This window comes from Phlebotomus papatasi, chromosome 1, assembly GCF_024763615.1.
Source record: "Phlebotomus papatasi isolate M1 chromosome 1, Ppap_2.1, whole genome shotgun sequence".
Classification (NCBI taxonomy): domain Eukaryota; kingdom Metazoa; phylum Arthropoda; class Insecta; order Diptera; family Psychodidae; genus Phlebotomus; species Phlebotomus papatasi.
This window is the reverse complement of record NC_077222.1, coordinates 26,827,668-26,841,276: the sequence shown is the minus strand read 5'-3', so window position 1 is coordinate 26,841,276 and position 13,609 is coordinate 26,827,668. Positions and strand designations below refer to the sequence as shown.

At 36.3% G+C, this 13,609-nt stretch overlaps 4 protein-coding genes across 4 annotated transcripts in view; 2 read left to right on the top strand and 2 right to left on the bottom strand.

The window, feature by feature from the left end:
- The first annotated feature begins 3,718 nt into the window (after positions 1-3,718).
- LOC129799533 (methylglutaconyl-CoA hydratase, mitochondrial) lies at positions 3,719-5,327 on the top strand. Its single transcript, XM_055843496.1, has 2 exons — positions 3,719-3,874; positions 3,936-5,327. Exons 1-2 carry the CDS (start codon positions 3,782-3,784, stop codon positions 4,719-4,721), a joined length of 879 nt encoding a protein of 292 aa, XP_055699471.1. The 5' UTR covers positions 3,719-3,781; the 3' UTR covers positions 4,722-5,327.
- LOC129799535 (phosphomannomutase-like) lies at positions 5,257-6,197 on the bottom strand. Its single transcript, XM_055843499.1, has 2 exons — positions 6,138-6,197; positions 5,257-6,070 (listed from the first exon to the last, which is right to left on the bottom strand). The coding sequence occupies exon 2, from the start codon at positions 6,059-6,061 to the stop codon at positions 5,309-5,311; it is 753 nt and encodes a 250-aa protein (XP_055699474.1). The 5' UTR covers positions 6,062-6,070; positions 6,138-6,197; the 3' UTR covers positions 5,257-5,308.
- A 185-nt stretch (positions 6,198-6,382) lies between these two features.
- LOC129799526 (N-sulphoglucosamine sulphohydrolase) lies at positions 6,383-10,678 on the top strand. The gene is made up of 2 exons (XM_055843487.1): positions 6,383-6,515; positions 8,972-10,678. The coding sequence occupies exons 1-2, from the start codon at positions 6,383-6,385 to the stop codon at positions 10,402-10,404; spliced, it is 1,566 nt and encodes a 521-aa protein (XP_055699462.1). The 3' UTR covers positions 10,405-10,678.
- LOC129799532 (carbonic anhydrase 2) overlaps positions 10,377-13,609 on the bottom strand; it is a 24,920-nt gene continuing 21,687 nt past the window's right edge. The window contains exon 3 of the mRNA XM_055843495.1: positions 10,377-13,584. Coding sequence (XP_055699470.1) covers positions 12,811-13,584 — 774 coding nt within the window. The 3' untranslated portion in view covers positions 10,377-12,810. The remainder of the gene's footprint in view (positions 13,585-13,609) is intronic.

Here is a 13,609-nt window from a genome sequence, read left to right as displayed (position 1 = left end):
TCGAAAACCCCGATAACGAAAAGTGATAAGATATTTTTGAATACAACAAATAATTATACTATTTTGTTGCATTTATTGACATTACATTTTTGTTGTAGTTTTTTAAACATTAATAAGGATTTTTTGAGACTTTTGCAAGGTAAGAAATAATTAATTAAATTCGAAGCATTGTTGCAAACGCGCTAAAACATAATCAACATTTTTCGTTGACTATCGCACTGTTACAAAGACCGCTACCCAAGAAACATATTTTTCTCTACTTAGTCTTGGAAATTTTTCAAAAGAAGAACCATGGTTTTCTTAAATTAACTCAAAAGTGAGGCAGAAGTCTTTTATAAGAAATTCTTAAATACCAACACATTTTTTGAGATAATTACTTAAAAGATTTAAAAAAAAACTTTAAACAAAATAAATTAAGTATGTAATCCTAATATAGGATTCAAGAAGTAATTCATATTGAGAAATTCCTGTAAATTGCCCGAGAAACGCTTTGCGAACTCAAGACTTGCACCGCGAAACCTTAGAAATTCAAAAATTGCACCGCAAAATCCAAATAACTCAATTTTAGCATTGTGATACCCGAAAAATACAACTTTTACATTGTGAGACCCGAGAAACCGAGAAATGGCATTGTGAAACCTAAGAAACCCGATTTTTAAAACCGAAAAATTGCTTAGCAAACCTCTAAAAACCGTTGTCAGTAAAAACGGGAATGAGTAATACTTGAAAGAATTTTATCACTGCTTTATTTTTCATATTTTACTTCACTCTTGCTACTGTCATTTTCCAGGTATAGAATGGTCAGAAAACGATCATAAAAATGACCTTGGATAATGCCCTAGACACACTTACGACTTAGCCGAGAAACGGCTTAGTGGAAAATGATGGAAATTTAGTTGGAAAATTATTTCTAATATTATTACGCTAAGCCGTCTCTCGGCTAATCCTCAGGTCTGTCAACGCCCTAAAGCACTTTGTTTACCTACCCAATCACTCTTTGGGAATTCATAAAATGGTAGAGACTTTAGCCGCGTAACCTATTAGTCTTACACTTGTATCCATGTAAAAATCACATCTTCTTGGGCACACCTTTTGGCCACGTTGTGACCGTTTTCTGATCGTTCTTTAGGAAGACTTATTGTGCTAAAATTCGTCTACAGAATAATAATATTGCCAGAATGTGGTTAATATTAATTCTTATTAAATGTCTTTAACGAGAATTTTTAAATTCTTTCAGAAGCTCTCGAGAAATAAAACAGTATGCAGAGGAAAATGTGGTGTTTGGTCACAAGATCCTGGATTTCCAGAACTGATATGTTAATACTAGCACGGTGGTGATCACTGATCAGCATGAATCTTTATTCACTTCCTCTTTTCGATCTGTCGTTTACTATTTATTTTGCCATAGGGTAAATTAAGCTAATTCAAAACCTGCTCCAAATGGAAATTTTTCGCTACTCCAAATGGAAAAGTCATTGTTTTCATGATAATACAGTACTAAATTATTAGGGGAAAGTGACCATGCTTGATACTGTAAAATGATATCCAAGGTTTGTGATTTTTTTTCTGATTACCACACAAACCGAAGCGATTCTTCCACTATGAAAAAAAATGTCTCACTTATTAGGTTCATAGTCCTACCTCAAATAGTTCTTGGAAATCCTTAGATTTTCCTCAAGAAGAAAATGAAAATTCAGTGGCGACTTTTATACAAGTCGGGTCCGGGGCCTTCCTGTATAATAATTGATTCGACAAATCGGAGGCCTATTTTCACTGCAAAAATTTCACCGGATACAAAAAATTGCACATCAATATTTAGACGGAACTCTAATCTATCTGCTTAAATCGTTTGTATGACTGGTTATTAGTTTTAAAATCACTTTTATGTAATTTTTCTAAGCCATGTTTTTATGACATTAGGTTTCGCTAGCGAAAACCATTTTTTCACTTTGAGTCCATGAAAATGTCACTCTGCAACCTTAAAATTCAGTCAATTGTCGATAAAATTGGCGGATTACAATAGGTGTAATTTTGAAAGAATCACATCTAATGATAGAGTTGCCACAATTAAATTATCATTCATGGACCCTTTTTAAAATATAGGATGGACACAGGTAGAATTTATGAATTTGTCATCACCCACAAAAACCGTGTCCCCAAGTAAAAATATTTTTACATAAATATTAATACTGATGAACCCTCTATGTGCATATGATAGTAGTTTTCCTGAACAGCGACATTAATTAATAAATACTTATAAAATATCATGTATCAAAATTACAGTTTTGGACCTATTTTTGATTTTTGCTTCGTGAAACTAGGAAAAAAGAGCTAGGATCCTAATTTTTTTAGGAAATGTGAGGCTTAGCACCAGCTATTGAAATATATTGCGATGAGTCATAACTATTGATTAACATAGAAAATAAATAGTTATTATTAAGCTTGGATCGTATCAAGCATGGGCACTTTCCCCTATATTTATAAATTTTGTATACCACAGTTTTATTATTTAGTTAATTTTACTCCAAATAAAGCGAAATTCCATTCATATTCACATATTTTAATTTGTTAATTTCTCAGAAAAATTGAAAGTGTACCTTTTCACCTTCGAATTTTTCATGGATCGACCATGTTTTCTAATGTACACAAACAGTACACAATGAGGTGACTGTTGTTTATTCGTTTTGTTTAACATTTATGTCATATTTCAGGCTAATTTTAATTAAATTAAGTGCTAATCTTTATTGTTAACGGTACGTGAAGTTTTCAAATGAAATAATTACCTATTTCGTGAACAAAAAGAGTTTTTCTGAAGTATCTGCAAATTCTTCAATAGGAAACCCCAGAAATATGATTTTTTGGAGAGATTTTCTTATTGTTTTAGATGGGAAAGGAGAAAAGACCAGTAATAAGAACAAATCCTGCACTCAAAAGCAACTCAGCAAGGTTTTGGAAGTCTTTCGTCGCGGTTTCACTTATACACTGTTTGTCTCCAATTAGAAACTTTCCCTTGTCTCCATTTGGATTATTTGTTTCCAATAGAAGCATCTTATGCTCGCTTATTTTTCTTGTATTTAAGAAGTTTTCAAATTATATCTAAAGAATTTTCACTGAACAGTAACATTCTAGAAGATTCATGGAGCAAATTTATAAATTTTTCTTCAAAAAAAAATTTGAACTTAATGTGTTGAATCTTCTGTCAAAATTAAAACGTCTGGAAATGGTTTTGAATTAGGACATTTACTCTACAAATTGATCTTTTTTATTCCTTCTTCTTAAAGAGTGTTGCTTGGAACATTGTATACAGTTTATCGTCTTTATTTGCTCTAAAATCATTCTTAATACATTTTAAAATGAATAAAAATGTAGACATAACTTTGGTGCCTTATTTCGGCCATCTTCATTCTTATTGTTCCTTGTCCTTCGGGAATTCTTGCAATGCCTTTTTCACGACATCTCGTTTTCAAAAGTACATTTTTTGTTATTCTTTTGCATTGTATAACCTCTAGAGTATGTAAAAACTATAAATTCATGGAAATTCGAGGAACAGGGTGGCCGGAATTGCAAGCTGGCCGGAATTTGGTACACTTACCCTAGAAATATTTAATTTTACCAGAGCTTTTTTACTACCCGTTCTTATTAGTGACAGCGCTAAAAGATAATAGGATCATTGAAAATAACTTTGTTCTGTAAAACAGTGTTTTTTGCTTCTTGGGTATCATTTGTGCTTCTGACAGTTTCATCGCCGTACCGCAGATATCAATTTGTTGATTACGTAAATATGGCTCAACTCTACAGAAATTTTCGTGCCTTCAGGACTTTTTCCCTGACAATCAACAGGCACTTCAGTGCTGCCAAGGAGACAGAGGTTGAGGTAAGGTAATCTCTATCTAGGATCCTATGCAGAAAACTAAATTATTCTCCCTAAATACTAGGTGGAACGTCTTCAAGGAGACAAACGGGGAATTGCCATACTAGCCCTCAATCGACCAAGTGCCAAGAATGCCTTCTCTCGATCTCTTGTGGACAAGCTGATAGACTCCGTGGATTCCCTGTGGCATGACAAGGATGTGCGAGTAGTTGTTCTCAGGAGTTTGGTCCCAGGTGCCTTCTGTGCAGGTGCTGACCTCAAGGAACGCGCCAAACAATCCCCGGAAGAAGTAGTGAGATTTGTTAAGAAACTCCGTGGAGTTTTGACTCAGATTGAGCAACTCCCGATGCCTGTAATTGCTGCTGTTGATGGCTTTGCCCTGGGAGGAGGCTTGGAGATGGCCTTGGCCTGTGACATTCGCTGTGCTTCGGTTGACGCCAAAATGGGACTCGTGGAAACACGTCTGGCCATTATTCCGGGAGCCGGAGGTACTCAACGTCTTCCCAGAACTGTGAGTCCAAGCCTGGCCAAGGAACTAATCTTCACAGCCAAGGTCTTTACTGGGGCTGAAGCCAAAGAAATGGGTATATGTACCCATACTGTTCCCCAAAATGACACCAAAGATGCTGCTTACTTGAAAGCTCTGGAAATTGCCACTGAGATCCTTCCCAATGGACCTGTAGGAGTAAGAATGGCCAAGAAAGCCATCAACAATGGAATCCAGGTTGATATCAGTACTGGATATGCCATTGAGGAAGCCTGCTACGCTCAAGTTATGCCAACAACTGATCGACTTGAGGGCTTAAAAGCTTTTGCTGAGAAGAGGAAGCCCATCTACAAGGGCGAATAAAAGGGCTCACACAGAAAAAAATATTTTGTAAAATTGTTCGTAAATGTTTGTGAAATCCTATGGCAGACTTACGAATTGCTCGTCAATTGTATAACCCACAAACAAGTTCGTAAAATGTTGTACTTTTTCACAAACATTGTTCGTAAAATGATCATTTGACGAACATTTTTTGTACTTTTACAAACATTTGTTCGTAAATGTTCGTAAACACAAAAAAAATGTTCGTAAAATTTTGTCATTTGTTCGTAAATTTTTGCCAGACAAACAAAAATTTACGAACAAATACAAACAAATGACAAAATTTTACGAACATTTACGAACAAATGTTTGTAAAAGTACAAAAAATGTTCGTCAAATGATCATTTTACGAACAATGTTTGTGAAAAAACTACAAAATTTTACGAACTTGTTTATGGTTTATAATACAATTCACGAGCATTTCGTAAGTCTGCCATATGATTTCACAAACATTTACGAACAATTTTACAAAATATTTTTTTCTGTGCAGGATCTTCGGGACTAATAAGCCAAATCATGTGATAAAGTGCATTTATATTGGGAGAATTCTTTGTATAAAAAAATTCACATTAAACGTCTAAGAGCTCTTTCAAGATTCTCTTGGTATCGTCCGGCGACGAAACTGTGTGCCCAATTGTTCTTGGATCAGCAAAAATTTCATGATCATTGCCACCTGGATCGGTTTTATCCCCAAAGAAGTGAATCTCCTTGAAATTCCTCCTAGCGACATGCTGAAGGCAGTAGGATTTATCCCATCCTTTGGGAAAAACATCAAAACTTATCTGACCTCCAATACTGTACGTTAGATCAACATTGTGAAATTCCTTCTTTAGCACCTCAATCATCCCCTTCCGAATCCCATGTTCCTTGTCATATTCCGCAAAGGCATTTCTCTCTTCTCTCGTACAATTCCTCCCAATGGGCGAAATATTAATCATCCCACTTCGATATTCGATGAATGTGCCACGTTTTACGGGCAGTTTAATGGTTGAGAGGAGTTTCAGGTTGAAATTGACAAAATCCTGAATCTTTTCCTCGCCCAAATGTGTCGTCAGGGATGCTCTCCCTGTCTCCTTTCCACGTTCAATCTGAACAAGACCATTCTCTGGAAATACGTAATCCAGTTGATTGATCCTCTGTCCACTGATTTGTTCAAACAATTTATCCAAATCCGATCCACTGACCACTCCAACTGACGCCTTTGGCAGAACAGTTTCATACAAAAAATCCTCCATCTGAGGCTCAATCCTCATTCTAGGCCCCGTCAGAGTACCATCCACGTCAAACAGCAAAAGAATCTCATCTCTCTTGAGGTCTTTCATCTTTCTCCTCTAAAACAACCATCAATTAATCCAACCGGCAAAAAAATACAATAAAACTCCAAATTTTTAACCCCACCTTCCGGATTGCACGAAGCTTGACAGAAATATCCAAAAGCACTTGACCAAAAAAAAAATCAGTCTCTCAGTCACTTTCGTCGGGGACTTTCACTCTGTCTCTCCGTTTCAGTGTCTATCACATCCCAGAATCAACTGAATATACGTATTTCTCCCACTCTTGACCCTCTTTGAACCATCCACCGTGGATTATTGACTCAAGTTCCAGGGAAATTAACGAGGGTGTATGTAAAAATATCTGATGAAATGATGTGGAAATATTTACTTTTCCTTATCATCTCTGTGGAACTGTCATCAGCAACAAAGCCGGCAATTGTGGAGGTGCCACGTAAAGAACAGTCAGAGCCCCCTGCTAAGCAAAATGTTTTGCTGCTTCTCGGTGAGTGTTTCCCAGATTACCAATTCGCCATTCCCTCTAATTCGCCGCGCAAACTCTCAATACCCGAGTTTGAATCTTATTTGAATTTCGTTAACCCTCTGAGACCGCAGAATCATCACCATCTGTCCCATCGGTCATTTTAAGGATCGGCTTATTGTAGGTGATATTCACAATGCGAACAAACTCTGAAGTTCCTGGAGTTTGAAATGAGGATCTGAGGAACATTAATCCTGCTTAGGAATCGTTGAATAAGGTTTTCCTGAGACCGATCAGCGACCCTTCGTAGAGTCTTAACCAGAAATTCTTTATAGAACAATAGACTCGTAATTTATCCTATTTTAATCCCGTAAAGAAATTATTGAGTAAGGATCTGTTGGTCCTGACCAGAGACCTGTCTTCATTAATGTTAACGTAGAAAATGGAAGTTTCTGAAGTTTGGGATGAGGATCTGAGAGGCCTTGACTGTTGGCTGGAAATTCCCCTACTTTAATCTACTTCGAACTACTTTTACCCTGCGCAAAAATCATTGACTAAAGTTTTCCTGGCCCTGATCAGCGACCCTATTCCTTAATGTTAACGTGGAAAATGGAAGATCCTGGAGTTGGGATGAGGATTTATGACAGACCATGATTGTTGACTGGATATTCCCTCATAGCACAATAGACTCGTAATTTATCCTACTTTAATCCCGTACAGGAATTATTGAGTGAGGATCTATTGGTCCTGACCAGAGACATTTCTTCCTTAATGTTTATGTGGAAAATGAAAGTTTCTGAAGTTTGGGATGAGGATGTGAGAGGCCTAGACTCTTAACCAGAAATTCCCCTATAGCACAAAAGACTTGTAATTTATCCTATTTTAATCCCGTAGAGAAATTATTGAGTAAGGATCTATTGGTTCTGACCAGCGACCCTTCTTCCTTAATGTTAACGTGGAAAATGAAAGATCCTGGAGTGAGAATGAGGATCTGAGAGACCTTGCCTCTTAACCAGAAATTCCCCCATAGCACAAAAGACTTTTAATTTATCCTACTTTAATCCCGTACAAGAATTATTGAATAAGGATCTACTAGTCCTGACCAGCGACCCTTCTTCATTAATATTAACGTGGAAAATGGAAGATCCTGGAGTTGGGATGAGGATTTATAACAGACCATGATTGTTGACTGTATATTCCCTCATAGCACAAAAGACTCGTAATTTATCCTACTTTAATCCCGTACAGGAATTATTGAGTAAGGAACTACTGGTCCTGACCAGAGACCTTTTGTCCTTAATGTTAACGTGGAAACTGGAAGGTCCTGGAGTTTGGGATGAGGATCTAAGAGACCTTGACTCTTCACCAGAAATTCCCCTTAGCAGGAAAGACTCGTAAATTATCCTCCTTTAATCCTGCATAGGAATCATTAAGTAAGGCTTTACTGACTCGGACCAGTAACCCCTCTGCCTTAATTTTAACGTGGAAAATGAAAGATTCTAGAGTTAAGATAAGGATCTGAGAGGCCTAGACTCTTAACCAGAAATTCCCCCATAGCACAAAAGAGTCGTAATTTATCCTGCTTTAATCCTGCACAGGAATCATTGAGTCACTTTTTACTGGTTTCGAGTTCAAACCGGCGATCTTTCTTCATTAATGATATCGTAGAAAAAGGAAGGTTCGGAAATTTGGGATGAAGATCTGAGGAACTTTGACTTTGAATCAGGAATTACGCCATAGTACACAATACTCGTATTTTATCCTCGTTAATCTTTCAGAGGAATCATTGAGTAAGGGCTTTCTGTACTTGGTCAGAAAGCAATTTTTTGAATACTAACATATAATTTATTAATAATACCTAGCGGTGGTTTTACTCCGTTATTAATTTTCGGGAACTTTACAAAACGTTCTTAATGATGAAATTATGATAATTAGAACTGGAGCTATAACCATTTTTAAAAAATTCGACCCCCTATAGCTCGGGTCAGGAGTCAAGTTCTTTTAAATCGAAAATTCAGATAAAGCCTAGTTATAACATACTAAAATTTGAGTACGATCTATGCCATAGGAGTGGAGCGATTAAGAAAACTAAAAGAGGGCAGGGGCCTCTCGACATTTCATTTTTCCATACATTTTTGCATAGAGAGACTGAAGACTATTGCCAAATTTTCCTAAAGAGAATTAACTTATCAGTCTGATATATTTCGAAATCGTGCATTAAAAGCTATATTAAAATACATATTTCTAAATTTCGCCGAAATAATACAAGAACTAGGAGCAAATTTGTTTAAGTCGCAGTGCAATAGATGCAAAATTTTTACAAAGAGAACTGAAAAATAGCTTCAATTTTTATTAGGCTTGATTGGCCCCTGAAGAGGGTCATGTTGTTTTATCATTAGCGAACTGTTTTATCAATTTTCTAATCTGATATCTTGTCCTTAAAACAATAGTCTAACTTCAAATTCAACTTATACTTCCAGCGGACGACGGTGGCTTTGAGATGGGAGCCTATCGGAATCGAATTGTCCAAACTCCCAATCTAGATGCCTTAGCAAAAGAAAGTGTAATCTTCAACAACGCTTACACTTCAGTTAGTAGTTGCTCACCTAGTAGAGCAGCCCTACTTACCGGTCTACCAAGTCATCAAAACGGGATGTATGGCCTACATCAAGATGTTCATCACTTCAGTTCATTCAATTCTATCCTCAGTCTTCCAAATATTCTCAGCAAGAAAGGAAATATACGAACTGGAATTATCGGAAAGAAGCATGTAGGCCCATCGGAAGTGTTCAAGTTTGACTTTGAAAGGACGGAAGAACAATACCCAATCAATCAAGTTGGACGAAATATTACAAATATCAAAAACCTCGTCAAGGAATTCCTTCAATCAAATGATACTCGACCCTTTTTCCTAGTTGTGGCCTTCCACGATCCTCATCGTTGTGGACACGTTACCCCAGAGTACGGACCCTTTTGCGAACGTTGGGGAAGTGGTGAGGAAGGGATGGGCCTTATACCGGACTGGCATCCAATCTACTACGTCTGGGACGAAATTGATTTACCCTTCTATGTACCCGATACCGAACCAGCTCGACGAGACATTGCTGCCCAGTACACAACTATATCTCGCCTAGATCAAGGGGTAGGGCTAGTTCTAAAGGAACTCCAAAACTCCGGTTTTGATTCCAACACCCTTGTAGTCTACACCTCAGACAACGGACCACCACTACCATCAGGGCGAACAAATTTCTACGATCCCGGAATCGCAGAACCAATGTTTATTAGATCCCCTGCTTCAGATGCGAGAAGGAACGAAGTCACCTATACCCTTACCACTCTTCTAGATCTAGTTCCAACATTCTTGGACTGGTTTGGCGTGGAATACCCCAAGAAATCCAAAACCAAACTGACAGGAAAATCTCTACTACCAATTCTTACCTCCGAGCCCCCCATTGATCAAGATGCCGCAATATTTGCCAGTCAATCATACCACGAAGTCACCATGAACTATCCCATGAGAGCCATCCGAACTAGGCGATACAAGCTAATCCACAATCTAAACTACCAATCACCCTTTCCCATTGATCAAGATTTCTACGTATCACCAACTTTCCAGGACATTCTCAATAGAACTCTTACAAAGACACCCCTACCCTGGTATAAGAATCTCAGGAAGTACTATTTCAGAGATGAATGGGAATTATTCGATTTGAAACAAGATCCGGGAGAATTGAGAAATCTTGCTGGAAACAAAGGTATGGACAAGGTTAAGAAAGAACTTCAGGAACGCCTACAAAAATGGCAACAAGACACAGATGATCCCTGGCAATGTGCTCCCCATGCGGTACTTCAAGACAAAGGAGAATTCAAAGATGATCCACAGTGTTTAACTCTGGGACATTCTGATCTCTAAAATCATTTTAGTGATCATTTGATTTTATTTACATTATTTTTTAACAATTAATTTTTATTGAGACGAAAATCGATAAATTTTTGCAGAGATTATTACTTTACACAATCAACAAATTTCTTAAAATTTACTTCCATACTCTCTAACAATACTCACAAAATTGAAGATAGGCTTAGTACAATAATTGATAAGTTTCTGTGAGGAGCATAAGATTTAAAATACTCATTATAATAACTTTTTTATGTAAGGTAAACTTATTAAAGACCTTGAAAATAAATTTTTTTTTTTAGTACTATATTGAACTGAACACGTTTTCAAACCACCGACTGACCTTGTTTGGAAGAGTTAAAAACTTTCTGGAATAGTTTAAGTAGAATTTATAGAAACTTTCAACAAAGTCTATATCTCTCTAAAAGGGAAATTGGGGCAGAATTATACGTCTTGGTTTGCTCAATTCCCAGAAGATAAACTAAATAAAGTTCAGTGAAACTTTACAAAACGTTTTTGTTTTTCAATAGCAAAGGCCTTCCCAATTTTGAGACAAGGACCTTAAATATTTAATGAAAAACTAAAAAAAAAATTAGCTCAGATTACTCTTAATATTTCATAATTTCACTTCTTAAAAAGGTTTGGAATTTAAAGCTTTCTCGCAACACCTTTGAAATTCAAAGGAAGTGATAGGAGTTTGACATTCTTGTATTGAAAGTTTTGTGAACGTAGATTCTCTTAAGCCGGCCTTATGCGGTCTTCAGAGTTCAGGTTTAGCCCAATTCCCGAAAGTCTCAAAATCCTCAATAGCGAGCCATTGTATTGGTTTTTGAGAAACTAATAGGTCATTTATCTTCAAAAATCCAATTCTAAGTTAAATTTTTCCAAAAGTCGTGATTGATAAGAAATTAGAGCAGCTAAGCCATATGGCTAAGCCTTAGGTCTGAAGCCCGTATTACACTAAAAGTTTAGCCCGTTTAGCCCAATTCCCCCGTCGCTCGAAATTCTGAATAACAAGCAATTTTACTAGTTTTACAAAGTCTAATGGATCATCTGCCCTAATTTTAAGTCAAAATTTTCTCAATAATCTTACTAGATGGGAATTTAGAAAAGTTCAGCCCTATGGCTAAACCTTAGGTCGGAAGCCGTAGCCGGTATTAGGTTACACACACAAAAAATCTCTTAAAGTGTATTTCTGCAAATTAAACTTGATTTTTTTTTTAAATTTTATAATTATTTTCAGAATTTTAAATTATAAAAAAAAGATATGAAATATTTTTTAAAAAAAATTATCTCAAAATATAGTAAGATGGGGTAACTGGATCGTTTTCCGAAGAGTGCTACATAAACGCTTGTTTTTGGACTGACGAAATTCTTTTTTACTTCTTCTAAATCAATAGAATTATTCACTGTTTCATTAAGAAATATAAAAAATGTTCAGGAGTAGTATTCCCCAGTGCTTCTGCATTATCGACTTTTCATTATGTTAATTCTTGTCTCGACTGTTTTCTCCAGTCCTCGTCGTGTTTTAAAACCACGAAATAGTTCTGACACTGAGTGAGAGAAATCCGAAAAAGTTAAAATAACATTCCGGAAATGTTAATTTTACCCTGCATTATTGATACGAAATCGGTGTAAATATTATGCTTTTTAAGTGTATTAGGGGTTAAAGTTACCCTTTTTGATGTTAATTTTACCCTTACAAAGGTGTAAAATTAACATTAAAAAATGTTGATATATTTTAACACTTAAAAAGTGTTAGTTATGAGGAAAAAAAGTTAATCGCACACTATTTTTTTTCTCAGTGGGCAGACACCAATCCAAATATAAAAGTCGATTAAGCAGAGCCATTTGAGAACAGTCATGTGCTAAAAAACTCAGCTAAATGTTCAAGAGAAAGATTTTCGTTTTTCATTCGAACTAACATCATAAAAAGGATGTAGGAAGTTTTTGTCTTACTTTAACTGTGTATTGTACTAAAATGCATGTACTAAAAATTGTACTAAAATGCAAATCCGTAATTTCTGTACGAAGCTGCCCCAAGCTCTTTTTATTAACAATAAGTTTTCCACAGATATCTTAATCGCACAGCTAATCAACAATTGATCACGTTCAAGTTGTTAACTCTGTGCATTTTAAAGAAAAAAGTTCTTATCAGCAACTGAATTAGACTATAAAATTTTTTGGTTTTACAACTTCACAAAGTCAGCCAGACAAAATATTGTCATTTAATTGATCCCGAAAAATCATAAAGATAATGTTGGCTCTCTTGAGAGGTCATAAACATTTCCCATCTCTGCTCTTTCATTGCACATTTTCCCACCCTTAACAAAAAAAAGTAATATCATTATCTACAATTCTGAGTTTCCTTGCAAAAATCAATGTATTTTCGTCACTTTTTTAAATAGATCAAATTTTAAATCAATACAGCCAATCCCATTTATTGTAGTGCAGATTCTTATCAATTGTATTCAGATGAGTATTCCTTTCGTTGACTTTCCGGACAAAAACTCGTCGATTTCCGAGGGGTTGAAGAGCCCGATAGTTGTCCACAAGAACTGATCCCTCGATGCCATTTGATAGCTGACGGAATTTATTCATTTGCGCAACTGAAACAGGAAGTGGATCAGGGAAGAGAATCCATGTTACGGCCTCAGAACAGGGTGGTGTTGTCAGTGATCCTTTGTACGTGTAAAAACGTTCTGTACTAACGGTTGAGATAAGCGATGAGAGGGAAAAGGTGAAATTCAGGGAGTAAGTCCTATCAAAATCAGAAACTGGACTCAAATTCTTGACAATTGTGGCCAAATCTGGACTGTCGTATTCGTGAATTTGATAGAAAAAGCCCAAAACTGTCAATCCATCTCCATATTTCAGAGCTTCAGCTACATCCTTGTACTTTCGATTCCGATGAATTATATGCATTTCCATGGGATATCGAATGTCATTGAGAACATGCTCAGCACCTCGATTATTCTTATCTCCCCAGTGGAAATGCAATCCCTCCAGTTCGTACTGATTCTTGAGTTTCCCACCAAAAATGTACGGATGCTCAACTCCCATGTCCACCTGAGCTTTTGATGGCTTGGGAATTGTCAAGGATACCGAATGCCCATTGTTATGAATTAAAATCGGACCTGGGAGCAAATTATGATACCCTACAAGTTCCAACGCTGGCATTGTTAAGTGAATTGCCTAAAATAAATAATTTTAAATAAAT